This window comes from Opisthocomus hoazin, chromosome 1, assembly GCF_030867145.1.
Source record: "Opisthocomus hoazin isolate bOpiHoa1 chromosome 1, bOpiHoa1.hap1, whole genome shotgun sequence".
Taxonomy (NCBI): Eukaryota; Metazoa; Chordata; class Aves; order Opisthocomiformes; family Opisthocomidae; genus Opisthocomus; species Opisthocomus hoazin.
This window is the reverse complement of record NC_134414.1, coordinates 25642945-25670835: the sequence shown is the minus strand read 5'-3', so window position 1 is coordinate 25670835 and position 27891 is coordinate 25642945. Positions and strand designations below refer to the sequence as shown.

The 27891-nt window shown below is 41.4% G+C and overlaps 1 protein-coding gene across 3 annotated transcripts in view; it reads left to right on the top strand.

Moving 5' to 3' along the window:
- ATP8A2 (ATPase phospholipid transporting 8A2) overlaps positions 1-27891 on the top strand; it is a 345411-nt gene that overhangs the window by 79832 nt on the left and 237688 nt on the right. For all 3 annotated transcript variants that reach the window (XM_075419576.1, XM_075419584.1, XM_075419592.1), the window contains 9 exons: positions 300-344; positions 1646-1721; positions 8869-8974; positions 10313-10395; positions 12085-12134; positions 14244-14313; positions 16049-16133; positions 17394-17533; positions 20750-20888. In XM_075419576.1, coding sequence (XP_075275691.1) covers positions 300-344; positions 1646-1721; positions 8869-8974; positions 10313-10395; positions 12085-12134; positions 14244-14313; positions 16049-16133; positions 17394-17533; positions 20750-20888 — 794 coding nt within the window. The remainder of the gene's footprint in view (positions 1-299; positions 345-1645; positions 1722-8868; positions 8975-10312; positions 10396-12084; positions 12135-14243; positions 14314-16048; positions 16134-17393; positions 17534-20749; positions 20889-27891) is intronic.

The window sequence follows — 27891 nt, the reverse complement described above, 5'->3', positions numbered from 1 at the left end:
AGGGATACTCACTTTTTTTTGTTCTGTTTCTGTCAAAAGGGTCCCTTTGAATTATGCCACTATTTCACAGCACTTGGCCTTTTGTGTCTTGCATACTAAATCTTTGTCTTAAGCTTGTAAGTTCTCTGTGCAAGTTAACCTCTGAATTTCACGGTAGCTAAATTGGATACATCAATAGGCAGAAAACTTAGTTCAAATGTATGAACAGCTGATCATACAACTCATTGCTCTTCATCTTCTACCTATTTTTTGTTTGCGCGGTAGAATAAATGTTCTATTTTCCTTTTTCTACCCCTCAGTCACTTTCCTGAGCTGGTAAGAGAACGTTCGTCAGAGGACTTCAGGTAAATTTGTTCCAAGCTGTTTGTGTTCTGTATAGCAGAATGGGGACAACTTATATAAAGACTGCTTTCCAGTTTGGGACTAGAAGTCCAAGGGGGCAATGTGTTTGAGAGAAATGCTCTTCCAGCAGGAGCCTAATGCAGAGCTGGTGGGTGGGGATGGATCCTCTCTTCTGTATAGAGTGAAGGTGGATGAGGGATAGGTGGTGGCTGGGGTCGTTTCGATGCATGCTGAAGTAGTGCTTATTTATAATTGCAGACACTTGAATTGCAAGCTAAGAGTAACTTGCTTTACAGTAACCTTACCTCTAACTAGAGACTCAATGTTACTCTCTGCAATTGCTGAGTTAAAACCTGACAAGGAGAAGCAGAGGAACTTCTGTATTAAAATGCTGTGTTTTAGTAGTTAAACTGGGAAAGAGCTTGATATGGAGGTGTCGTGTGTTAGGAGAACCACTCCTCTTTATTCAGAGATTTAATGAATGGAGGAGATGGGTCTCCTGTTGTACAGAAAGGAGTGAAGATCTAGAAGGCTTGTGCAGGTGTCAGTAGCATGTTCAGATGAATGGAAAATGGGAAAGAGCCAGAGAGGGCTGATGTGGCTTTGGCAAATAGAGGTAAACAGTGAGTTCACGCCCAAGAAGCAAGTAGACACTGAATGCTGTTAGCCACTTTCTGAAGAACTAAGGTAGGTTTCTCCACAGTCTCATTTTTATGATCACCTTTTAGGAACGTGATATGATATGATGGTATGTGGCTACTTTGAGATGTGATTGCTGTGGCTGCCATGTTTTCTTGCAGTATGTTGCTGTTTCCTACATTACCATCTTTTTCTCTCCTTATGTGCTGCTTTTCTAGTCAGTTCTGAGAAAAATTTCTTTCAGTTAGTAATCTGAAGTACTCAAGCTTAAAATCCTCCAGGGATCAACTTGAAGCAGAACTCGTTGACTAGAGAGGGAACTTAGGGATATGGATCTTTGACCTATCTTAAAAGCAAGTCACCTTGAAGTCAGTGTATTTCAAGTACACTTAAAAGTTGCTTCTATGTCTGTCCTAGGAAGTGACACTTGAATCTTCTCAAATGCACTTTCAGGCGTAACCATTTCGGGTTTCTTGCTGGTGTTCTGAAGAGATTATTGCTTGCTTTCAGCACTTTGTGCATTACTCATATGATCTTATCACAATGCTTTCAAGGACAGTGGAATCTTATTTTGGTTTTGCTTTGCTTCCCAACAAAATAGATGTAGTAGTAAGACTGGGATGTTGCCATTGTTATGTTTGAATGTGCTTGTCTTGCTCTGCAGCCAGCTACCTCCTTCCACCAGTGAATCGTGTGAATTTGATGACCCAAGACTGCTGCAAAACATCGAAAATGACCATGTAAGTCTACTTTGAATGGCATGTCTCTTAAACACCCTATACTAGGCCTCTCTGGAATTGAATGCTTAACAGATATACTAGTGTGATCAAGTCTGCTCCACAGGTGTGTCATGCAACCACAGAGTTGAGGAAAAGGAAACAAAATAGCTCACCTAACCCCTTTCTGCCCACTTATCTTACTAGTAAATTAAAGAAGCAATGACATCACTTATGAGTACCAGATAGCTGTAAAACAGCTTCATGTATGCTAGTGTGTATGGAAGATAGTGTCATGTAGCAAATGATGGTATAAATTGTTATTCTTTAAAGGGGAAAAACTACTTGGAGTGCTCAAACCTCCATAGTGTTAAAATACCATTTTTAAGAGTAATCCAGAGCACCGCAGGGTGGTTCTGGAGTAAGACCTGCTTTAAATACTTCAAATATTGGGAATTCCAATCGTGTAAAGGATGTAAGAGATGGGAGTAATTGCAAGATTAAGCTTAGCCTGAGACATAATCAGTAATCTTAGCCTATTTGGTTGTGTCCTAAAGGGACGTCGTCCTTAGGAGAGTGTCATTCATTGCTTACTCAGAAACCATGCAGCTCTGAAGTGTCTGACTGGACACCAGACAAGTCACTTGTAAAAAAATGTGACCCTTCTGTTCTGTAGAAGCTGTCTCGTAGTAGTGGATCTGGGCTTCGGCAAGCGCAAACTCAAATGACAAACTCTGTTAGCTGATTGCTTTCCTTAAAGAGTATAACTTTTCTAACTGGGCTGGTTAAGTTTAGCATGAGCACCTAAAACACAGTTACAACATACTGTCAGTGTGCAGTAAAGCTTTGCTATGTGTTTTGCTTTACAGTACCTAAGAAGTTGAAATGCAGTATGGTGTAAATGCCTGAAGGAATATTTAATTACTTTGTGTGTCAGCATTTGTTCCTGAGGGTGACAGAGCCAGAAGATGGCTTCTGTGCTGTAACCTTCAGGGTGGTGGCCCTGCCAGGACAGTGTACTGGTTTTCTGTTTGACATTTGCAATCATCTGCACTGGAAGGACTGCACATCACTTGGAGATAAGATTTGAGTGGCTTCCTGTTCTTTTGTGTTCTGTTTGTTTATATGTGGCTACAGTTATGGTTTATAGCAGTTGCTGACTTCAGGTACTCATTCTGCAAACTAAGTGTGTTTGAGCTCTTCCTCACTGGCTGTTGATTTAGACATCTGTATGAAAAAGTGCTTTGGTACGTTTTAATAGAGTCAGCAGAAGGGACATAGATCAAATGGGCTGGGAGATGGGGTTTCTCACCTAGCCTTGAGATGACTCCTTAACTTCAGGATATCTCTAATTCTTTAATCTTCTCTGGGTAAAGCTTCTACTTTGGCAGGTAGAAGGAATATTTGCTGTTGTAGCAGACAAATAAAGGATTTTGGTAGCTTCCTTAGGTGTCATGTAGTCTGGACAACTCGGAAGTCGGTTCTTTACATGCTGAATCCTTATGCATCAAGTTTGCTTTTGGCTGGCAGCTTGAGCAGATAAATATTGTTGTCACTGCACAGCTGACTTGTTAGGCTGAGCACACCCTGTGAACTTAGCTCTTGCAGCTGGTGGGGAAATTTCTGGCTGGTAAGACTTAAGATGTACCTTGTGTAGGCCAAAGATGCCTTTTGGAGCTTGACTGTGCTGGAGGGAATGGATGCCACCCACTGACAAGTGGTGATTTAGCACAAGACACAAGAATGCAAGAACTACATGTGACAGTTTGCTCAGGAAGCTCGGATCCATTTGTCAAACTGCATCAGTGAGATGAGGGCTGGATTCCAGGAGAGCGGGCAAAGGAAGAATTGCGTGTTTCTAGCCCATTAGCTTTTGGCTTTAGGTCAGCTGTTAAGGTGCATGAATGTCCTCCTTCTACTTAAAACTCCTTAATGTTTTAGTTTTTGTAGCTAACAGATAGCTGCAGGTGACCCTGCTTCGGCAGGGGTGTTGGACTACATGACCCACAGAGGTCCCTTCCAACCCCGAACATGATTGTGATTTGCAGATGTCTGGCAACCTCTGCTCATTTAGTGAACTGAGGCAATAAAGCTGGAGTGTTCTAGCACAAGCTGCCTTGTGGGGTAAGATGGTGCTGTACTCAGCTGGGCAGTGAATTCCCTTTAAACACTTGCCCTTTTGCAGCTAAAGCTGTTAATGTGATCTTTCACAAAAACTCATTAAGTGCTCATTGCTCTGGTCTTGAAGATTTAATTTTTTTGTCTCCAGTCATGAGTGTTTGTTTAGAACTGTCTCAGTGCCAAGTAATTTTCTTTCCAGGTTGAAAATAAAAAATAATGTACTTGCCCTCATGAGACTGTCTTCCATCTGCTAGGAAGATCTCTAGCTTCCTGCATTGCCTCTAAATTTGATGTCTCTTCTGGGCCACTGGTGCATATGGACTGACTGATGGCCCAAGTCCATTCTTGAGTAACAGGCAAAGAATTATTACCCTGCAGGAAGTGTTCCAAGGAAGGATAAATTGTCTTGAAAAAATGCTGAGGTTTCTCTTTGCTTCTCTGGGATTTTAATGTGGAAGGAAGTACCTAGGTTTGTCTGCCTGTCCTTTTTCTTTGTAACACCTTCTCTTGGATGAACTGTGCAGCAGTGCCAAGAGCATGATGCTGGCCTGTTTCTGTAGGGAAAATGGTGTAAACTCTTATTAGTATAAGGAAAGATCAGTTATTTCCGAAAACTTAAAAGGAAGTTCAGTAAATATGCTAGGTGGTCTTTATCTTGATGCTTTGAGTTGCACATGTGCTGTGAATAAACCCATTGTGGAGATGCAAGCCTGTTTGATGTGGGGTCATTTATTTTTTACTTTGATACAAGTGCAGAGAAGGAGGTCAAGAAGTGAAAGAGCTAATAAACTTGGATCTCATCCTAGACTTGTCTGTTATCTCCCTGGCTTCTCTCTGCACTTCCTCTATTAATTCCAGTCTGCAGATAAACTCTCTTCTGTGGCCTGCAAATCACAGCTTGGGCAAGAAGCAGCAAGCACATTGTGTAGCTGTAGATGCTTGAATGGATTCAGTGAGTATGTGTGCTGAGTAGTTCAGCAGCTGGCCGGGCAGACCAGATAACTGTTGTGCAGGAACTGAGGCTTTTATCCCACCAGGCACTGTTGAAATGACAGCTGTCATCAGCTGATCCTTATTCCTTAGGAAAGCAGAACAAGAAAAGTATATTGTTGCTGGAATGAAAAACTGGAGTTTGAAATACAGTAGGGCGAAAATGCATTAAGGTGGTAAGAGCCTCTGGGAGGCTTCAGTGCAGAAAGTAACTGTTGCCTGAAAAATGTCAAAACATACCACTTTACAGCTGACAAATTGTTACAGCTGGGTGAGAAATACTTTTCACTCTTCTGCTTTTGCCTGTATTGTGCATGAGACTTTGGTACTTTTGCTCAAGTACAAGGCAATATCTTTTATTATAGCTCATATTTCAGTGGCTTTGGACAAGATAAGCTTGCACTTAACTCTGATATTCCAGTGCTGGTTAATGTGTTCTTTGCATCTGCGCCTGAAATATCCTTACCAGCTTCACTGTTCTAGAGATACCCAACATGACTGGATCCTTGCCCTGGTCCTCAAGTATCTTAATGAAAAAACAGTAGTAAGGTCACATCTCTTTAAGATGATGAGTCATAATTCTCCTTGGTAATGAAGTAGATAGGTCTTTTACTAGCTGTCCTTGGCAGAAATGTGCCACCTCTATGCAAAGTAGTAAGCTCCGGTTGTTAGACTGTGTCTGTATCCTGTTGATCATTTCTAGACCTTTTGCTCAAAAACTTACCAGTCCTGCTCATCTGTAAATACTGTGAAGGGAGGTACTGATCTTATGTGCTACAAGTAAGAGGAGAGATAAATCAGTATCTTAAAATTACAAGGAAGCTGCATGTGAAGTTAATCAGACTGTGAACAGTTGGCTGGAGTAATATGGTTGATGATGGATAGTGCTGTGTGTTCTAGATGGGGAATCTTTGCTTGCAGCGTCAGTAATGCTTTGTAGATAACAATCCAGAAACTGTTTCCAGAAACCGTTTCCAGAAATACGAGACTGTGTCTCAATGTGTCTGTAACTCTCAGCTCATGGGGGCAGTGTGCAGAAGAAGTTTAGCCAGTGGGGTATAGCGCTGGCGTAGGTGGTTGTATACCAGGTGTTCTATGGATCTTTGGAAAAGACATGGAGAAAGAGAAGCAATAGCTTTCACCCAGAGCTGCTGGCACACAGGGAGGAAAAGTGGGGGGCGAAGGCACCTAGAATGAGAGCTACCAGTGGACAAATGAACCAGAAACTAAAATATGCAAACTTTGTTACTGCTGCAGATAAATAGAGAAGGAAAAAGTGGGGTGGGAAGAAACAGAGTTGAGCTTGCCAAATGAGCAGGCAAGGAGTACTTCAGAGACCATCAGTAAGAATTTGAGTACTAAAATGGCAGATACTTGCTTTAGTAGAAGAAAACAAGTAAAAAAGCAGAATTGGTTAACCTGTGGAACTTCTATTTTATGCTGGGGTTGAGCTTGGCGTGATGTAAGGGTTGTATTGCCACAGAAACCATTAATGAATTTTTCTGTTCACAGCTCTGAAGTAGGAATTGGAATTCTGTATACTGATTCATGCCAGTGCAATAAATGTTGTGTCAGTGCTGGAACAATATAGAAAGGAAACAAATGACAGCTGTGTGGAGGAGCTGACATGATAAGCTGGGCCTCTGTCTGGTGGTCTCTTGCTATGGAACTGAAAGATTGCCGTGTAATCCGTTGAGAGCTGTGAAAATACCAAAGCAGCAACAAATTACATTGCTGGCTTGAAAGCAGAAATATGTATGTAGGAAAGATTAAAATCTGACGTGACCAGAGACAGGTTGTTTCCAGCTGATAGAACATGTACTATGAAGGCATGTACGGGGCTAGGTGATACACATGTAAGAAGGACATCAAAGGTCTGTAGCTGTGGATGCTAAAAGGAGAATCTGGCAGGGTGTGCATTTGGAGATGGAGACACTGCTTTCACTTGAAACAGTGGAGCAGGAGTAACCTCCTGACCAGTAATTTGCTGTGGACTTGACATTTTGCACAGTACTCTCTGATCATATTCCATCTGTTTGTTTTCTTGAACACAGCCTCTGCGTTAGAGCATGTCAAGAGCTATAACGGTTGTTACTTTAGTGGCACGTGACCATACAATTCAGAAGTTACAGTGTGCAAAGATAAAGGTCCTGTGTGAAACAGTTATTTTGAAAGTATTGATGACAAAGTACATGAAGTGAACCAAGAATTAGAAGTATTGGATCTGCAGTCTTTTATTACACTTTTTTCTGATACGCATACTTGTTAACACATTTGCTGGCTGACATTGTTTTATGGCTTTCATTGTAACTTATGTCCTACTAATTAAACCTTGCTGTTGCCAGTGCATCTTTTTTGTACAAGTAGGTAGGCTATGTGCACCATATTGAAAATAAAACCCCCAAAACTCAACAGTTTTTCCCTATTCTTGATCTTGTCCTTGAAATAGGACCAGAGATAGAACAAAACTTTGGGGTTTTTTTGTTGTCACACAGCTTGGCTCGAGACGTGTCTGAGAGCCAGTTCTGAATGCTGCTAGCCTAACTGTGAGAAGTTGCATTTTAAGTGCTCCTCTGTGTGGAAGTGTCTTTAATGTCTGTGTGGTTCTGTGTGATTAAAGGGTTTTGTAAAATGACTGTGGTACATTTCAGACAGTAGTACTGCATATAGTCTTATTAAAATACATGTAAAACTAGTCTTTCATCAGAGGATTCTTGGTGGCATGTAGCTCTTGCTTGAAAAAGTTTCATTTGAACACTGTAGCATTTTTTCTGTTAAACATTCTGGTGTACACAAGCAGAACAAATTGTGTATGAGCATCTTAATGTTTTTAAAACCTTGAATCCTGTTTTACTGGAATCTTGTAGGTTTTTTGTCCATCTGATCCTGATTTTAATGCTATAGTAGTGGGGTTTTGGCCCAACCTTGTGCTAACAGCTGTTGTAATGCTATTAATTTTGTAGGTGGCTCTGTTAAGACAGAGTATATACAAAATATACTATGCTAATTAAAACTTTGGGAACTAGATGATATTTTCATATGCAAAAATTCTGTGAGAATCTGCAAAGTTAGCTAGGGCTATCTGCAAAGGTAGAACTGCCAAGTACATACCTGACTCGGTCACTGAGCTCATGGTTTCTGTGACGTCAGATTTTGATGCTGCCAACTGTGGGTGTTACAGATACAGCTGAGTTGCAGGGGAAGGTGTTCATTTCAGCTCTTTCAGCCAAGCATCTTAAAGATCTTTGTGAACTATGGATGAGATCAGTGTGGCAGGTTGTGAGCTGGGCAGTTGAGTACCATTCCTGACTGCTATGGGACTGGAAACACTGGGTCAGAGGGAGGAATGGGAAGAATGGGATGGGGGACTCCGTTTCAAGTCACTGTTGTTACACTTGCCAAAGTACCATGGCATATTCATGGAGTCTTAGAGCTGGTGTCTCTTTGAGCACTTTGGGGAGGCTGGTGACTATGCAGTCTGGGAACAATGTTTTATATTGCCTGTTCTCGTGATGCTGAGTGTGTAGGGACCATTGATCGTCATCCAGCCAAGCAGAAATTTGTATGCTTGTGTAAGAGCAGGTGATGTTGCCTTCTACTGGCTAATCAGCTGCTGTCAGCTCTGGAAGTTCTTCATTCAGGGTGCAGTTGCAATGAGTCTAATTTGGGTGTGGTTGCTGTCAATCCATTGGGTGTGGTTACCTACTTTCTGGTATTTTTCTGTTGCGTGATAATCATCAGCATCTTGTGGCGGATGTCTTTGCCTATACAAAGCTTGGGGTGCTACAAAACTAATGCTTTTATATTTGGGGGGTGGGGAGTGGGGGAATGTTCTGGCTTCCTGGCTCTCTGCAGCTGAAGTGAGGTCTTTATCATTAGCACTCTAGTTCATTAATGCTGGCCCTTAACTCTGCTATATTGATGTTCCAGGACCAAGTGAGACAACTGCTACAGAGGGAGCAGACTGTTTTTCAAGGTCTGGGGTCTTCTCGGGTTAGCGAACAGCTGCCTCTTGGTCTGTGTGTGACACTAACCCTGACTCTCCTGATGTCATGTCTAGCCCACAGCTGTGCACATACAGGAGTTCCTAACTCTGCTGGCTGTGTGTCATACTGTTGTTCCCGAGAGACGAGGAAATACAATAATCTACCAGGCTTCTTCTCCAGGTTGGTGGCTACTGTCTTTTTTTGAGAGGGGGAAGAAGAGAGGGAGTATAAGTAGATGTAAGGAAGGTCCAGATTTCTGTAAAGGTCATTGATTTTGAAAGCAAGATGTCCTCCATGATGCTAGCAGTAGGTCTGGCATCTTCTGTCATCAGTGCACACTGCTTTTGAATGCTTTCTACAAAACTGCCCAGTGTATGATGTTTCTGTAGAGCTAAGCTGGGTTTATAATCCCTTCTGTGCTCATGAGACCACCTACTCTGGCCTTTCTGCAGGGAGGGAAAGCAGAAGTAAAACTTTCAGTGCACAGAGCTGATCTGTGGAAGTACTGATTTGTTTCTGCATTAACAGTTACATTTTTATTTGGTGTGAGAGCAAACTATTTTTCTTGATGCAGTAGCTTTGCATGTTGCTCTAAGCAGATAAAAGGTGCTCATACATGAAACAGTATAATCAAGAGCAGAGTCTTGGCCATATTCAGGCCTGCCCTTCACCTATTTCTTCCTTCTTTCAGGTGGCACAGAGGTATTGAAGGAGGTAGGCAGAGCTGAAGTGCAGAGCAGCAGGGCCCTGCTTCCTGTCAAATTTATCTCTCTTACTGGGGATGTTTCTAGAATTCTTGTAGTGATGTATTGAGTGATGAAGCAATGTAATTTCTTATTTATGTCTTCATAAAGTGCCTGAAAAATTGGGTGAAGAGACAGCTCTGGTCAGTGTTGAATTGTGAGGAGACTAAGGGAGCTGTAGAGACATTAGGGTTGCTTGATTTGGACACTAAACCCACTTGTATGTTGGTTGTGCTTAATGGCCCTTGCTCCTTAACACGGCTGTATAACTACCTACTAGAGGCAGAGGTGTTGGCTCTGATTTCCGCTCGGTTATCTGAGCTTTTAATGACACTGCCCAGTTCAGTCTGCAGAAGACAATGCTATATTTCTGTAGCACCTGAACTTTGTGTCTTGCAGGAAATCGGTTAAGTGCATGTTGTCAGAACTTAGAATAACACAGCTTTGATCTTGCTTTTAGAACAGGTATTTCCACTGTTTCATGTAGAAAAGTATGGCTCCTCCCCAACAATGGAGTTTGATGCTTCAGTAATTACAGGATGTTTTATTTGGATTGAATATGAAGTTTGTGTAGTTGATATTGCGGGGCCTTTGTAGAACTAAAATGGGAAAGTTCTTGTGGAAGTGTGTGCAGAGCTACTCTGGCAACCCTACAGGTGGAGGAGTATGTGGGAAAGGGGGCTTCTGTGTTTTGGTGGTGTGGCATATTTAAATATGGGCTTTGTAGGCCTATTCTACATGCCATATTAAATTTAAGCTTTTCTTGTATTGGCAGATGAAGGAGCATTAGTGAAAGGAGCAAAAAAACTTGGTTATGTCTTCACAGGACGGACTCCACATTCGGTCATCATTGATGCGGTAAGTAGATGTGCATGGCACAGACTGCCAAGCTCATGCTGAGCAAAAATGTCTCCTGCATGGTCCTTGAATGCCCCTTCACAAGGCCTTTGGGACGATACATGCAGAAGACTTTAGCAGCCTGGGAGAAGTTGTCTTAATCTATTTTTAGATGCGAAGTTCTCTACCATTCTGTGTGGTATGGGCACTACGAAGTTGAAAGCTTATATGGGAAATGACAGCAGCTGTGCCTGAAGAATATTCCCCTTGTCTGGGAAGCACAGACGAGCACACTCCATCAGAAGGAAATTCATGTGTCTGGGGGATTTTCTATTATGTTAAACTGTTACTGTACTTCTAAATGATTGGGATTTTTTTTGTATTAAAATGGAGATTTTCTGGATAAGGTCTTCTGTAGAAGATGTATCTGCTTTACAAGCTCTGTATGCAGGGGTGTGTAGTTAACAGATTAGAGCTGACAGTCTCAGGCTCATGGGGCCACATTCTGACTTAAGTTGCAGTCTAAGCTAAAGTGGCTCCAGATTTACACAGGTGCAATGAAGATGACAACTTTCCTTCTGGAGTACATAGAAGGGTGCTTGTTAATAGTAATTGATGTGGTTTTGTTCTTCCTCTCAGGTGCATTCACCTGCAGGTTTCTTGGCACGCTGCCAAGCTAAGCACTTAAAACATACTGCTCTCTAGGACTTGTCACAAACCTTTTACAGCTACACAGGGAACTCCTGCTTGGTTTAAGAGGTAGAGCTTATGAGCAGTGTCATCTAGAGCTGCCTAGGCTCTCCTTTGCTCTGCAGGAAGACCCAGGCCCACTTGACCTGTATCTATACTCTTAATTCATAAGCTGGGAGCATGGTCAGTCTACAGCCAGCAACGGAAGCTGTCACTACCAGAGGTTCCTGCCTCTTCTCACTGCTTGCATATGTGGCAGCATATGTAACATGGGTTGGAGGTAGCTTTTGGTCTTGGATGTATTGCTGAATTGTTACATGCTTTGTAGGATGTAAGTCTGTACTGCGAATAGATTTTGTTACAGCCCTTTCTTTAACCACATGCTACAAATACCGCTGGAGTTCTGAGACTCCAGTAACTCCCACTGCTCCTTCCATGTGTTACACCACAGGAATGGCAAAGATAAAGTGCTTCTAAATCCTGTTCCTTCCTCAGGTTGCTCATACTCAAGGCCGGCAAACAGTTGTTCATGATAACAAGAATTACTCCTCAGTTAACCTTTTTTCCCCACAAAAAATTATAATCTAATATGCTTGTGAATTCAAGTAAAAGAAATATTAAGACTGTTCAGGTCAAGGTTGTTGTAGTACCGAACCTGATGGCATATTTATTTTAATTTGGAATAACGCTCACAGTCTGAAATATGTCTCTTAGGCGATAGCTGTTCAGTAAATATGCAGCTCAACTTTCAAAGCATGCTTGTCCTTCTAGACTAAGGTATTAGTTCCTTGAAATGGTGTAAAATTAGTAGGAGGAGGATGCCACAATTTTAGACGTTCAAGCAAGAGTAGAATACCTTCATTAAATAGGACTCTCCATGACTTTAACCAGGAGAGGGAGCTATTGCCACAGTTTGTTTACACTGGGAGGTGTAAGCGAAGGTGCTTTAACTGACTAGTATGTTTATGCATGTAACAGCATACTGTAAATTATGCATGTAATCTGTGCTTTCTTTTGTAGTTGGGAAAAGAAAAAACCTTTGAAATTCTTAACGTGCTGGAGTTTTCCAGGTAGGTTTTTTCCTTTAATATACTAAATGCAGGGAAATAAGAAAACCATTTTTGTAAATATATTATCACAGAATCATAGAACAAAAAGATTCAACTTTTGCAGGAGAAAATATGAACTTCCCTAATTTCTTCCTGCCCCTCCTACTCCTTATTTCCAGAGTAGACTAATAACGAGCTGCTTATAAACTGGTGACTGTTGGCATGTGAGGGTGAAGCTCTCCCTTGCCACTCCAGCTCTGACTGGACAAGAGAAGCTGCTGCCCTGGAGGTGTCATTCTGTGCCTCCTTGATTTCCCAGTGTGTCACTTGTCTTCTTCAAGAACATACTTTGAGATTGGGATTCCACTTTTGTAGTCCTTCTGTGAATTACTTGGTTTTGAGTAGGTGGAGCCTCCAGCTGAAGGGCTTTTTGGTGCCCCTTTTTCAGAACCACACCAGCTATGGAAAAACTAAACCTTGCAAGCACTCCTAACTCCTTAGGCTAGTTTGGATGGGCACTGCTTGAGTAGCAAGAAGCTTTGCAGGCCCCTAAATCACTGGAGATAGCAAAAGGTGCCTTCTCTTTCTCAGTTGATAAAGTTTTGTCAGGTTGGACAGTGCTAGTCAAGAGGCTTTTTTGCTGGCTTTTCTATTCTTACTGTGGCTTAAAGTCTTGAAGTCTTGCCCTCTGCCTTCTTTGAGTTGGCTGGTTCTGCTCTAAAGGATTAGGTAAAACTAAAATCAGGGAAGATTTGGGGAGGCAGCTTTACTTGTGTGCTGGCTTGCTTTGAAGATTGCTCTTGATTACCTTTCCCTTTTTGTTCAGAATGTAGCTACTCGAGCTACTTGTGGGAATATCTAAAAAGGTACTAGAAGAGTTCTTCAGGATTTCTGACAAGTTGACCAATTCCCTGGTGTCCATAGACAGGAGTAGGTGTAGCCTACGTACAGTGCTGGTAGAAAATGCTGTTCTAATTCTTTCCTCTGTGTAGCAACTTCCCTCTTGACCGGTGAGGGACCTCCTATAATTAGATTTTAGGAAGTGCATGGAGTTTTCCCAGAGTTGTTAGTTTGCTGCAGAAATTCTGGGCATGGATAATTGCTGTCCTTCCAGATGTTCTTCAGAAAGGCTCAAAGGATTATGTTTTGTCCGATCATACGTGCCAAGAGCTTGCTTTTTTACAAATGGCTCTTGAGCCCTGAAAAGGCATTAGATCTCCCTGAGAAGCTTTGGAGGAGGATGAGTATTGTGCTATACTCTGATCTGTTTGTACATATTGGTGGGAAAAAATTACTTATAAGTAACTTGCTTTGAATATGAAACTACAGGTTCTTCAGGGTTCTCTTGGACAGATGATTTACTTCCCTTTGCATCTTAGAAGCTGTGTGTTTTCCCAGTGGCTCTTTTAAAGGAGACAATAAGTGAAATGCCAAAATTGATCTTTAAAAAAAAAAAAACCTTACCTACTTTCCATTATTAAACACCTTTGTATAGTATGGCACTACTTACCTTTATTTTAAAAACATATCCCAAACTGGACTGTCTCGATGTGCAGCTCTGCTCGGAGGGTCTGATTTTGTTCTATGTAATCACAATTCTATTAGTCTGATTAGACCAATATCAAGAACCTGTAGGGGAGGTCAAGAGCTGGCCTGTACCATGTGACTCCTGTGATGCTTTTGCATTCTTTTGAGCTAAGAAGTTAAATAACTGGCCTTGTCAGTGGGTGGTTATTTCAATGTGTGTTATGCCTGTGATTAACACACATGCAGCCTTAAGGCATCAATTTCTAGCCTGAGTCTACACAAAAATTTTGCTTGAGGAGTAAGGAACAATTGAGAATAAGTAAGACTCGAGGATTTTTGTACCATCTTGCTTTTTTCCAAAAGCTTGCTCACATGTGGGTGCAAGTCTGAGTGCTTGCCAAGGGGAACTATGGGGCTGAAGCTGGAACTGTGCAGTGTAATATTTCTTCTTGCTGTTCAGGGTTGTGGGCTCGTAAGTTACGTAAGTAACAACATCTCACAGGATCTCAGATGCACTCAGTGCATCTGAGAAAATACACTGCTAGAACAGGACTTAGTCTTCATCACTGTGACTAATGAAAACACGCATTTTTCTTTCAACAGTAACAGGAAGAGAATGTCAGTGATTGTTCGAACTCCAGCGGGACAGCTACGCCTCTACTGCAAAGGGGCTGTAAGTAATTACGCTACCTAATGGGGAACTAACACTACCAGTTATTGTTTCAACAGCTGTGGCTGATGCTGGCATTTCATATCTCACACAGGATACCTGTTGGCTTTCTGTTTAGGGCTAAGTGATTTGAGAGATCTGCAATTCCTCCTCTGACTCTTTGCAGACAGCAAGGTTGCTCGGCTTTCTACTACCTAGCTGAAATCCTGAAATTAATGGGAGCGGTACCCTTTACTTGAGCAGAGGCGGGATTTCACCCAGTTATGCAGCAGCAGTTCAGGAGCTAGACTGAATGCTGTTTTCTCCATCTGTAACGCAAAAATCTGTTAAGTGGTTGGCTCTTGATCTGCATCTCTGCACCTGCTGTGATTTGTCATCAGGACTTGCACCATGTTGTGCTTCTATCTTCACTGACAAGAGCAATAAGGTGCTGAAGTATAGAGGCTGAAAAAACTAGCATTGGCCGCAGCCAGAAAGTGGTTCTAATTTCAGTGAAGAACTATGGAGGTGGCTTTTTGCAACAGGGAAAACTTATTTCTGACTTCTGTAAGGATCTGGTGTACTTGCATTTGTCCCAGCAGACGGGTTGGGGTGCACTGCTCTGCTGCTTCAGTTAAACTCCCCTGATTTGATAAAGATGTGCCGGCTTCATGCTGGTGTGATGGGAGTGAATTAAGCCCACTGTCATTGTGCAGCATGCCAAAGTTGTATGCCTAGTAGGACCGCACAGATCTGCAGCTGCTTGTTGCTCACGCCATGCCTGAGTTCACAGTGTTTCTTGGAGTGTGGCACAGGAAGGGATGGAGAACAGGAGAGTTAGCTTTAAAAAAATTCATGCTGTCTTCCATATGAGCAGGCTCAGATGTCTAACAGAGCAAAAGGGTTGTAGTAATTAGTGCCATCCGTGTTTTGTCTTGTTTGTTCTGGTGCATCCACCACTCTAAGTTAACTGCCTACTCCGCGTGAACTCTTCTACATTTTGATAGTCATCTCCCATCCTGTCACATAAATTAATTGGTTTGTATGCCTTTCTCTAATCAATGGTAGATGTACGTCTGTGTACTTAGCTGAAGAGTAGATGTTTGAGCAGTATCGGGTTTCCATATCATACCTGTGTGTAGCAACTTGTTCTGGTAGTTGCAGAATAAAATCCAGAGGCTCTAGATGTGTAGGTGTCGGTGCTGTATTTTGATTGCAGCTGTTTTCTGGGCCTTTTCGGTTGCCCTTTGATTTAGTGATGAAGAAAATTGCTGCAGGAGGAAAGTTTTATTTCTGAGAGAATTTTGTGGTAGAAGCTGTTCAGTGTTTCTGCCTTCTATTTTTTAACATCAGTGGGAATCTTTTCTAGAAATGATTTTAAGAAGCTCTTCTGTGTGGGACTCCGATGTGCACTGAATAAGACCAGACACTTAGTCTCTGAAAATCAATAAATCTGCTTAGTAATTCAGAAAGGAGTGTTCTGTACTGCGTAATAATTGGGACTCCCTTATGGGAAGAGGGGAGGAGGGTAGAGTGTACTTCTGTCCTCATTCTTTAGGGTGGATGCAGTATCTCTGCCGCTGGGCACAGTCCAAATTACTTACTCACAGGAGTCTCCAAAACCCGAATGCTCCATATGTAAATACAGTCTTGGGTTCTGATATTAGCAAGTCTGCTCAGGTTACTTCACTTGAGCTTGTAAATACACAAAAAGAAACTTCGTATGTAACTTACTCTGTAATTAATTTGGTTTTAATAGGATAATGTAATTTTTGAGAGGCTCTCAAAAGATTCCCAGTATATGGAGCAAACGCTGTGCCATCTTGAATACTTTGCAACAGAAGGTAAGAGAAACAACATGTCATGAGAATTCAATTTGTGAAGTTACTTGCAGTGTATTCTGTATTGTCTAACCTTGGCAGTGCTGAATAAGATGGTTATGAAGATAAATTAAGAAGTAGTGTGTAAACAGCAAATTAGCAACCCTAGGATAACTTTAAGCCTGAAGAACTTCGTGTCTTGTTCTTGTGCAATTTCAGTAGGGAAGTGGATTTTAGAAGGAAAAGATGGGGTTCTGTGTGCCCATGATGAAGGGGAAGGGCATGAGTTGTATTGCCCAGAACACCTCAGTTACTTCGGTGTTAGTGGTTTTCTTACCAGTGTAACAGTCAGATGACAAAGTCTCTGGCTGTATGAAGCAGAGCGGTAACCTGAACGTGCTGAGAAGCCTGGAAGACCAAGACATCAAAGATGATCTGAAATGGTCTCTTAAGGCCTTTACGACTGATGTAACACCTCTGTTCGTAGGGAAGTACTTGGCTTTGTTCCCTCTTCTGCAGTAGCATAAGATATTTACGTTATAGTAAAAACATGAACTAGTGGTTTTATTCCTAAATTTGAAAACATTGTTCAGCCTTAAAAAAAAGAGGTTTTTTGTAGACTCCCATGTTCCCTGTAACAAAACTTCTGTATTTTATGGCACACACTCTTCTGCTTGACTCATGCCAGGGGAAAAAAAAAATCATTACTTCTGTATCTTAATTTTTGTCAGTGGTCTAATAAAATGGTTTTCATACTTCATGGGCCCTATTCTCTACTCTTTTTTGTGCATGTGTAACTGCTGTTATTTATGTGAGTTATGTGCATACACTGAAGGAGGAAACAGCCTTTCTCAAAGGAAGCGTGGGCTGTGCAGTGTGGTTGACTAAGTAGTATCTCCAGTTACAATGTGTAGCCAGTTCTTTAATTTGATCTCTTTAAAAATACAGGGAAGTCAAGCTTGCTTTTGTACTTAAACTAAAAATATTGAAGATGACACTTTTGGTCCAGTATGGCTAGCTTGCAGTACCGAAAACCAGGTAGAAGTTTGTGCCCTTTATGCTTGCTTGATTTGCACCAGCATCAGTAGCCTAAATGAGCCAGACTTTTTTGATTTAATTTTGTGCAAATGCAAATGCTTTAAAAATGTATAGAGTTTAACAGTGTGCATTAAAAGCTCCTGTTCTTCCAGTGAGAAGGTTAGGATTTAGCATTTATTAGGGCATGAATGATTTGCTGATACAGTGTAGTTTTATTATGTGTAATGACTGCCTTCTGTTTTGTAGGTCTGAGGACTTTGTGCATTGCTTATGCAGACCTGTCAGAAAACTCTTACAGAGAGTGGTTGAATATCTACAATGAAATGAGTACAGTTCTGAAAGACAGAACTCAGAAGCTGGAGGAATGCTATGAGATCATTGAGAAGGTAAGACGCATTTTTGAGAATCGGACAGATTCACTTACATGTGTCTCTTCCATGGAATTTAGATCTTATACAATAAAACAAACTGTTAATTTCATTCATGAGGAACTGAAAAGTGTTTGTTAGCAACCTGTGCAGTCCGTAGACCTGTTAAGTTTTGGTTTGTGAATCTGAGTCTAACTTACACATAAAAGGTCATTTGCTACTTACAGCCTCTTTTCTTGCACACTTTTTGTCCTGGTGTCTTGTGTAAGGTTGATGTAACTTGATAATGTAGAAAATTGTTGTGTTGCACCAGGTTCCCATGTACTAGTATACAAAGAGAAATTTGCTCCTTTTCATATAGCAGTCACACCTCAGGTTTTCTGAAGGCAGTTGTAGAAACTGTAGGCGTGAAGTGCTCACTGAGGGCTGTAACTGTGTAGACTGTAAAAAGGTGAGAAACTGCTCTCTTCATGCAAATTGCAGAACTCATAATTCTGGAAGGGGAAAGTAGGTATCGGAACAGGTTTGAAACTCTGTAGTCCCACACTGAATGAAATGTTAAAACGTCAACACTAGGGGCCAGTGTTTCTTTGATACTTGCTGGTCTTGCTTTCTGGAATGCTGGTAGTCACACTGCTCACCTACACCTCTGTTCATACTCTTTCCCTTTGCTCCAGTTCTTTCACTCTCATCTTGTTCAGTGGTTGAAGTACTCTGAACTTCAGTTGCTTTTGTTAATATTAACAATGAAACTGAAGTTCTGGAGTGCTGTTGGCTGCTTATTTAAGTTAGCTGGGGCAGAAGAGAGGAGGAAGCTTGAGACTAGGATGGGAGCTAGCTTTCACAGGGTAACAGAAAGACTCCAAGAACTTTAAGCAATAGCTGAAGACTGGGTCTGTCTTTTCAAACTGATGACTAAATCTCCTGTTGTTGGTTGGTCTGTAGCCAACCAACCATGGTTATCTAACCAACATGTGATTATCTAATTCTTGATTCTATAGATTTCATAAGTTCTTCCACTTTTCTGCTACCTGCACTGTGCTCTTGTACTCTTCTGTTTTCACTGAAGGGAAAAATGATCATGGGTGATCAATCCATTAGTGTGGGTTGATTCTCTCGCTTCAAAATGTGTTCTCAAACCTTAGATTACTTCTGGCCATCTACCTTTTGCCTCTCTTCACAATTTAATACCTTGAAAAAAGGACACCCTCTGAGTGGATAGTACAGTTGGGCTTTTGGACTTAGTGCCATGGTGGAAAATATCCACTGTATTCTTTTGCTGTTAATGTCATACAAAAGAGCAGGGAGTTGCACTTAATTTCTTTTTTTCCTTAGAGCTGGCATTTTTCAGATGAAATTCTCTGATGTAAGCACTTCTTTCTAGATAATAAACTGGCTTGTGGCTGTAACATAAAATATAATGTATTTTAACAGTCCTTTCATCCTAGGGCTCAAATGAGAGTGGGAGAGCTACTTGTATCAGTCTGAGTGAGGTCACTGGATCATAGTACAGGTGGAAGTGTGGAGACAAACTTGATCTGCCTGCCTTCCCCACCTGTGCACTGTCTGAGAAGGCTTCAGCAGATGCAATACTAACTTCCTTGCTTGGGTAGCTTGGCCGTGCTGATCCCTGTGCTGTCATGTTTAAGTGCTTGATAAGTGAGTTTGAGATAAGGCAATCTACAGTAGCACACTTCGGTTGTGCTTGTTAACTTCAAATGCTGTTAGCATTGAACGGGCTGATGTTTCATCCGGAGGCTACAGGGTATTAAAGCAAATGCCTTAAGGGGTTTGATTCTACTACCTTTACCAGCTGAATATCTCGTAACAAAACTTAAGCTTTGTCAAGACCTGTAACTAATGCCAGCCTACACCCCTGTGTGGATGACAATTTCCCCTTACTTTCTCTATGCATACGTGGATACATACAAGCAGAAGCTGCTCTAATGCCCTCTTCATAGGATCATAGAATGTTTTGGGTTGGAAGGGACCTTAAAGATCATCTGGTTCCCACCCCCCTGCCGTGGGCAGGGACCCCTTTCACCAGACCAGGTTGCTCAAAGCCCCATCCAGCCTGGCCTTGAACACTTCCAGGGAGAGGGGGCATCCACAGCTTCTCTGGGCAACCAGTTCCAGTGCCTCATGGCCCTCACAGTAAAAAAAATTTCTTCCTTAAGTCCAATATAGATATACTCTCTTTCAGTTTAAAGTTGTTGTCCCTTGTCCTGTCAGTAAAGGCCCTGGTAAAAGTCTTTCTCAGTCTTTCTTATAACCTCCCTTTACGTACTGGAAGGCTGCAATAAGGTCTTCCTGGAGCCTTCTCTTCTCCAGGCTGAACAACCCCAGCTCTAAGTTCTTTTGTTTACTTCATCTGTTTTCACTTGTTTTGAATAATTATAGTCCCTAGAAAGAATAGAAGATGTTACTTTTTTCTGTGCAATTCTGAAATTGTACAGTATAACTTAAACACAATTTGTATCAATTTATTTTAAATTGAACATACTTCCTTGACTAAGGAATCATTAAAATGCTTTTAACTTTAAAAATCTGCTGACTACACTGTCTTTTGACAAGGTTTGATTTTTGGGTATTTTTTGTCTGCCTGACTTTTTTGCAACTTGGCCAAATCTCTTGAAGCAGTTGCTTTAGAATTGCATAAGACTGGCTAACTCTGTAGCATTAAATTTGTTGTATGACACATGCTTTTCTGGCAGACATATGTATGTAGACTAGAGATACTTGAATTGATTAATGTTCATACCACTTGTATTATATAAATATAATACATCCATAAATAGTTGCAATAATTTTTGCCTTGAGTTTTATGGGAGGGGAAATTAGTTTAAATGATGTGATGCCAGGTGACTTGTTTTGTGAGCTTAAGAAATACATAAACTATGACCATTCATCATGTTGCTATGGTGACTAGTGAATGCTATAGTATATATGTTCATCTATAGATTAACTTTGGAGTTGTATAATTTTGATTAATTGCTTTTGAAACATTGCCATCTTTCTGATCAGAAACACTCAGTTCCATTCTGTACATCTTGACATGCGGATTGCGTGCAGAGGAAGTAGAATAGCCACGCCAGGAACTGACTGTAGTGTATATTGCTTGTCAAAATACTGTATTAGCGATGAGGCGCAACATGCTGTCTTTAATTCCCTTTTGAGTGTGTTCCAAACAGAGGTTTGTTGTAAGAAAACAATCCCTCACATTCTCTTTTCCAGGATTTACTGCTGCTTGGAGCAACAGCCATTGAAGACCGCCTGCAAGCAGGTGTTCCAGAAACAATAGCCACGCTAATCAAGGCAGAAATCAAGATATGGATTCTGACTGGAGACAAACAGGAAACAGCTCTCAATATAGGTATCCACCTTCCTTCTTGCTCTGAGTTTCTGATACGTCGGAGGTTACACACTAGATCTGTTATGTGGGGTTTCAAACAAAACCAGACCTCCTCTTTATGGAATGATTCTTTGGTAGCAGACAGGCATATGTGGTAGCCTTCACTTTGGAGAAGGGGGATTTTGGAGTGAAGTGTTTGAGTGTCAGGCTTTTTTTAACGCAAAAGGGACTCTTCTGCTCTTGGTTAAGTGTAATTCTTGTATGGATTGAATAGATAACTCCTGCTTTCTGATGGAAACTGGAGAGCTCAACCAGACTGTAATGTTTCAGTTATACTGTGTGTTACATTAAACTGTTTTACAGTTGTTATTTTATCTTACTGGCTAACTTTTCTAGACTTTAATGGAGTTTGGGATATGATGGGAGATACGGTAATATGAAGTGTATATCTTACAACCTCTTGCAAACCTTTTCTGTGAAAGCAGGTGGATGCTTGAATAACTGCTCTTGCTGTCACTGTACGACACATCTGTTAGTCCAGTATGTCGCGATTGTGTGTTGCTGCTGTTGAGTGTATGGATAGAGTTCAGTATGGGTTGATTTATCGAGGCACAATATGGATATCCTTGTCTCAAACTTATTGACGCATCTTAACTTGCAAACTACGCTCTCTGTAATGCAAAAAAACCCCTCTTGCGATGATGTGAACAAAAAGTACAAATGAAAGTATTTATCAGACAGGTATGCTTGGGTACTGATGTAATAGAATGGTAACCTACTTCAGACAGGTGTTTATCTGACTCCCTGTTCTTGCAGCATGAAACTGGAGAGTTTTTAGCACTGTAAGTTTAGGTTTGTTACTAGAAGCAGCCCTTAAACATTAGGTTTTGTTTCAGGTCATAAATGTATCTGATAAAATCGGTCTATATACCTAACTCTATTTGTAATCTTTGAGAAATAAGGATTTTAGTGTAAGGCTGGGCTGAACGAGAGGTGCACATTGCAATTTCAGTCCTGTAGCAACAAGATGTTGTGTTCTATAGCACTTGCACGATTGTGATAGTCTTGTATGGGATATGCCACATGAGTAGGTCTTGTAAGTACTGAAAACTTAAGTCCTTCAGCCTTTTTCTCACTACAGATGCTTGTAAGGTGTGCAGCCTGGGTAGCAACACCTTGTGCTATCACAGTATGCTGCTGTGCGTGGAATGCTGATTTGCAAGCTCTGCCTTTGCTTACATTGTGCTGTAGCCCTTCATGCAACACTAGTAGCCTCCTAGGAGAGGGGCTATTGAGGTCTTAACTGAGTAGTAAAGACTGAGTAAAGGAACAGATCCTGATATAAGCACAATCGCCTGCTATGTCATCACATACCTCCCAAATATAGCATCCTTGGCAATATAATGCCATAATGTTCCTGTATTCTTTTTGATGATTTTTCTCCCTGTAACTAGTAAATCTGCCCAGAGACAGGAGGAGGCAGAGTGGCACTCTGGTGATCCAACATCTTGCAGAACCATGAGTGACACTTTCACCTTGCTGCTGAAGTCTAGAACACTCTGCTGATCCCCGCTGTCTCTAGTGTGCCCGTGTAAAGTGCCATCCACAGGTACAGTCAGATTTGCAGGTTAGTCTGTTTAGATGTACAGGTGTAGGTTAAGGGGATCCTTAACAACCTAGCCTGCTTTTTGTTGAAGGAGTTATTTCTTTAGCCTTCTCAAGCTTATGTTGACTTTGATTCTCTAACTACCTGAAGAATGTGACCAGTAATGCTTTTTATTTATAAAGCTGTCTGTAGGATGGGTCTGGGTGCATTCCAGGCTCCTCCTGGCAGAACTGTGATGCTCTGTGACTGAACTCACATTACCTTCAGCAAAACCTCAGGCATTTGCTATTTTTGCCTGGTTTTTATTTTTTTTATGCTTTGGTTTAGTGGAATTTCAGAATGTAGTCTGCTTGACTGACTAGATTTTTTGTTTCCTTATCAAAACTGAATTAGTTTCATGTGTCTTTGTATGCTGAAGTTGGTACCAAGAGATGAAATAACTTGCTGAACTGATACAATCGTAGTAGAAATAAGGCAGTTGGCTTAAGCAGACAATAGACTTAAATGCTAGTTGTCTGGTTTGAACCACTATTTGCAGATTTTGCGTTCTTTAAAAGCAGTAGTCAACTTGAGAGGAGGGAAGCATCATTGGACAAATTAAAAACTATGTACGTAGCTACAGATTTTGGCTTAAATACCTGAAAGAAATGGACATGTTTAACTGACAGCAGCGACCTGAACAGCAGTGCATGAGCTTTATAGCAGTTGCTTTCTGTGAAGGAGGAGACTTACTTCCAGCTTGTCTCTAAAACTGTTTTTTTATGTGATAGCAACTTGGAAAGAATAAGCATCTCCCTTGCAAATTCTAAATTATCACTCTGTTTAGTGTACAATTTGATAGTAAAACTCTGCAAACTTAGCATCATGTTTAATTTGGCTTGAAGGTATAAACATGTGGCACCCTTCCAGCTTTTGCATGTAACACATGAAAACTGTAATAAACAGTCAATTTAAAATCCAATCTACATGTATGCTGGTTCAGGTGTAAATATACTATATGGGGAGTAAAAAGTGTTTTCACTTTCTCATTGTGTGTGGAGGGTATGCTTATGGACCCTTGTTGCTCTGTGGATATGCATATGTACTGAGGGATATTGGAGCTCTTGGCAGCTGCCCAAGGAGTTGGAATACTTTGTTCTTCCAGCTTCTTGATTCTTTGGCCTTCAGAATTTGTGTATGTCTGTTGTCTCTTGCATTACTCTGAAGAGTAAAGATTGACCTTGCTGTGGCTTGGTTGTGTGCCTTCCACTCAGCCATGTGCCAGCTGGTAGTCTTGCAGGTAAGGAGTGTGTTCCTGATAAGCTGTAATGCTCATCAACAATTTGAACTCTCTACCTATAGAAAATAGGATTTCCAGGTTCAGAAACATCTTTGAGCATGACATGGTCTTCTAGTTTTTATCAGCTGAAACTGTCCTTAGCCAGTTTCTGCAACAACTCTAGAAGGGTTAACAGTGTTCTTGCAGGTTCATCCTTCTCTTAAAACAACCTGAAAATTCTGGACTTCCTTTGCCTTTCAGTGAGGCAAAAAAACCCCATGGCAGATACCTATTTACCACCATCCTGGTGCTCAGCAGGCTCCCAGAAATCCACATCTATTGTATTTCCAGCCAAGAACTTCCTTAGTAACAGATTTTCTGGGAATGGGAATGAAGTGTTTACTAAACTGCATCGCTCCCTTGAACCAAGGAATCAATCTCTACAGATGAGACCAGTCGTCTTACCTAGAGTACATGTTCATGGCTGCGAGCACTGCCTTACAATTATAGAATCATGTAACGAGTTGGTTTGGAAGGTACCTTTGAAGACCTAGTTCCAGGCTTCTGCCATGCGCAGGGATGCCTTCCACTGGACCAGGTTGTTCAAAGACCTATCCAGGCTGACCTTGAGCACTTCCAGTGATGGGACCTCCACTGTCTCTTTGGGTAGCCTGTTTCAGTGTCTCATCACCCTCATAGTAAAGACTTTCTTCCTTATATCTAAATCTACCATCTTCCAGTTTAAAACTATTGTCCCTTGACCTGCCACTACAGGCCTTTGCAAAAAGTCTTTCTCAGTCTTTTTTTATAAGCCCCCTCGATATACTGAAGGGTCTCTGCAGAGCCAGGCTGAACAGCCCCAACTCTCTCAGCTTTTCCTCACAGGAGAGCTGTTCCATCTCTCTGATGGCTTTTGTGGCCATCCTCTGGACCTGGTCTAACAGGCCCATGTCTGTCCTGTGCTGAGGGCTCTGGAGCTGGATGTAGGACTGCTGGTGGGGTTTCATGTCAAATTTCTCATCCACCAGCACCCCCAGGTACTTCTCAGTAGGGCTGCTCTCAATCCACTCATCCCCCAGTCTGTACTGATTAATATTTGGGATTGCCCTGACCCAGATGACCTTGTACTTGGCCTTATTGAGCTTCATGAGGTTCACATGGGCCCACTTCTCAAGCTTGTCAAGGTCCCTCTGGATGGCATCCCATCTGCTCAGGTATGTCAACTGCACCACTCAGCTTGGTGTTGTCTGCAAGCTTGCTCAGAGTGCACTTGTTCCCGCTGCCTGTCAAGGAAGATACTAAATGGCATTGGTCTGACCCCTGAGGGACACTACTTATTACTGGTTTCCACTTAGACATTGAGCCCTTGACTGTATTCTTTGGATGTGGCCATCCAGCCAGTTCCTTGTCCATCTGTCAAACCCACATCTCTCCCAGTTTATTGTCAAGATTACTTCTATTATGGTAAGCCATGATTTTTCAGTTGAGGGACAGAAGCAATGCCAGCATGCTTGTCTGTATCCCTGTGCGAAGTCTGAGCAGGGCATATGTGGCCTCTCTCTAAGCAGAGGATAATCATTCTTGCCTCAAATGCTGGATTCTGTCTGTCTGCAGTACAAATGTGCCTGTGGGCTATGATCTTCAGCTGAGGTTCACAGAATCTTTCTCCCAGGACACCTGAAGACAATTAAGTCCCAGAAGTACCTGATTCATCTGCCTCATGGATGTTTAGTCAGACCTTTAAATTAAAGAGCTAGATACCAATTTAGAGGTGTGAAATGACATTTTATACCTGCTTTGAACCAGCAGTTGATCTTACTCTAGTCAGAAGCATTGACTAAAATATGCCCTAATCTTAGAGTCTATTTTTGCTTGCCATGTTAGTACTGCCAGTAATAATAATCAAACTTTAAAATATGACTACGAACTTCACTTGTAATCTTACAGTTGCCAGTTATTTTGCTTTGTACTAGTGCTAGATTTTAACATCTTTGTAGTCCTGAAATAGTACATAATGTATAGATCTCCTAAAAACCGGTGTTAGTATTGATCTACTTGTTTAATGTAATAACAAGATGCACAATAACCTCCGTTGCAGGATTAGTTCTTCTGACTCCATGACTTCCAAGATGCATAGCAGAGCAACTTGTGTTTTCCACAGTTCTCCAGCTCCACTTGTCAGGTGGCATCTTACTTGTTTTGAAGGAGGTAAAATGAAACAGTGAGCAGTGGTTTAGAAATTAGTTTGCTATTGCAGCTGCTGTTCCAATCAAATGCGACTAGAAAATCCTTTTGAATTAGTTATACTGAATTTGTAGCAGTGTGCTGCACAAGGCTGTTTCTGTTCCCTGGGGAAGGAGTAACCCTGACATGGAGAGAAGTGGTCAAGTTTGTAATATGCTCTTTTTCTCCTCAGAAGTGGTTCTTCAGCCTGGGACTAACTTTTTAAAATGTCAGACTGACTTTTTCTGAATTCAGTGTTTTGCCTATACCTGTTGAAGCTTCATTACTCAGTTCTGTACTACCACCTAAGACCTGGTCACAGGCAGAATCGCAGGCTACCTACACAGCTTTCATGTTGTAGGCTGCAGTTTGTTAGAATATATTTTGTCCTTTTCACAACAGGTGTGAGTGAGTTCAGTGTCATTCTGTATTGTTCTCTAAGGCAGAAAATGAACTTTAGCTCATTAACACAAACAAGATGAAAACGTATGTGCAAGGTTGCACCTGATAGTCATATTCCACACAGCTGTAAAAATGGAACAGAAACAAAACTTCTTCAGGTAATCAAACCTGCTGTCTAAAAGTGACTGTGTGAAATAAGCATGTCTGCCACAAAAGAAGATGCAGGGTTTGCTTTCTTGACAGAAGTCATTCATGCAGGCATGTTACCCCTGGTAATACTTATAAAACTAGCCCAATTATAAGAATTCTGTTACCTGAGGAAATGATTTGTATTGCAATTGATGAGCCTGTATGGGCTTAGTAAGGAACCAAGAATCCCACAGAAAATAAACTCATGCCTCAATTGTTCTCTTTCTGTTGTGAGATATGGAGAGAGATGCTTAATCTTTTTACACTGATTATGCTGTTCTGCTTTTGAACCTGCTGGCCCTGCACTGGTTCATGGCTGAGATGTTACTCTTATACTGCAGTAGCCTCCAGTCTCCATTTAAGAAAAGTAAGGCTTCCTGAGACCTCATTTTATGACAGTAATTTGTTAAACTTGCTGTGATGAATTTCTGTAAAAAGCACAGTAGAAATACAGATTAGTTCTATTGTATTTCCTTTTCCTGTGTAACTTACATCAGCAAGTGAAAGGTGTGTGCTTCAAATAAATTCTCTACTGTTCTACGAAGCTGCATGTCGGTGCCAATCCCAAGAGAATTTGCATGAGCTTTTAATGTGATGCAATGGGGTCAGTCTTCTGCGAGTCTGCATTTGTCTTCTGCCATTAATATGGACAGGAATTAAACTGTTTATCTGGATAATGCCAAGTATAGATTTCCTGGATATAACTTTGTCTTATGTCAGTGACAGTCGTGTGGCAGAACTGCCACTTGAGTGGCATTGAGTGGTACTGCAGGCACTGGCTTTTACTATTACAAAAATAAGCGGCTTTTTTTCTGTCTTGACAATTTTTGCTTTCAATTTTGATGTCCTGGCAAATGTACAGAACTGCCCTCTGAGTGCTGCTCCAGACTATAGCAACTTGTACTTGTTCTTTCATGCTCCAGTCCAACACTAAGAACAATCTAGTACAATTACCTGATGCCTATAGGAGTTGGCAGGAGCTCCATGTGTGTCATTAATCTGTAGTTTTTGATGAAGCTCAGGACCTTCCACACTAAACTCTTAGGAGTAAAAAATGCTCACGTAACCCAGATGTGGGCTAAGGGGACTGGGTAGTACTGACTGATTCAATGCCTGTGCTTCCAGTCATGTGGCATAATTGCAACTGTGTGTTCAGACCTGTTCCTGCAGTGTCTTGAAGGCAGTTCTGCCTTCATGTAGATTAAAAAAATAATAATTTAGGTGTAGAAATACTTAATTTTGCTGTAGGGATATAGCCTGCATTTACTGCATCTAGTTAATAGGGTGTTTTCTTTGGTTAAAACATCTCAAGTGATATATTTGGAAGCGCAGATAAAATGCAGCCT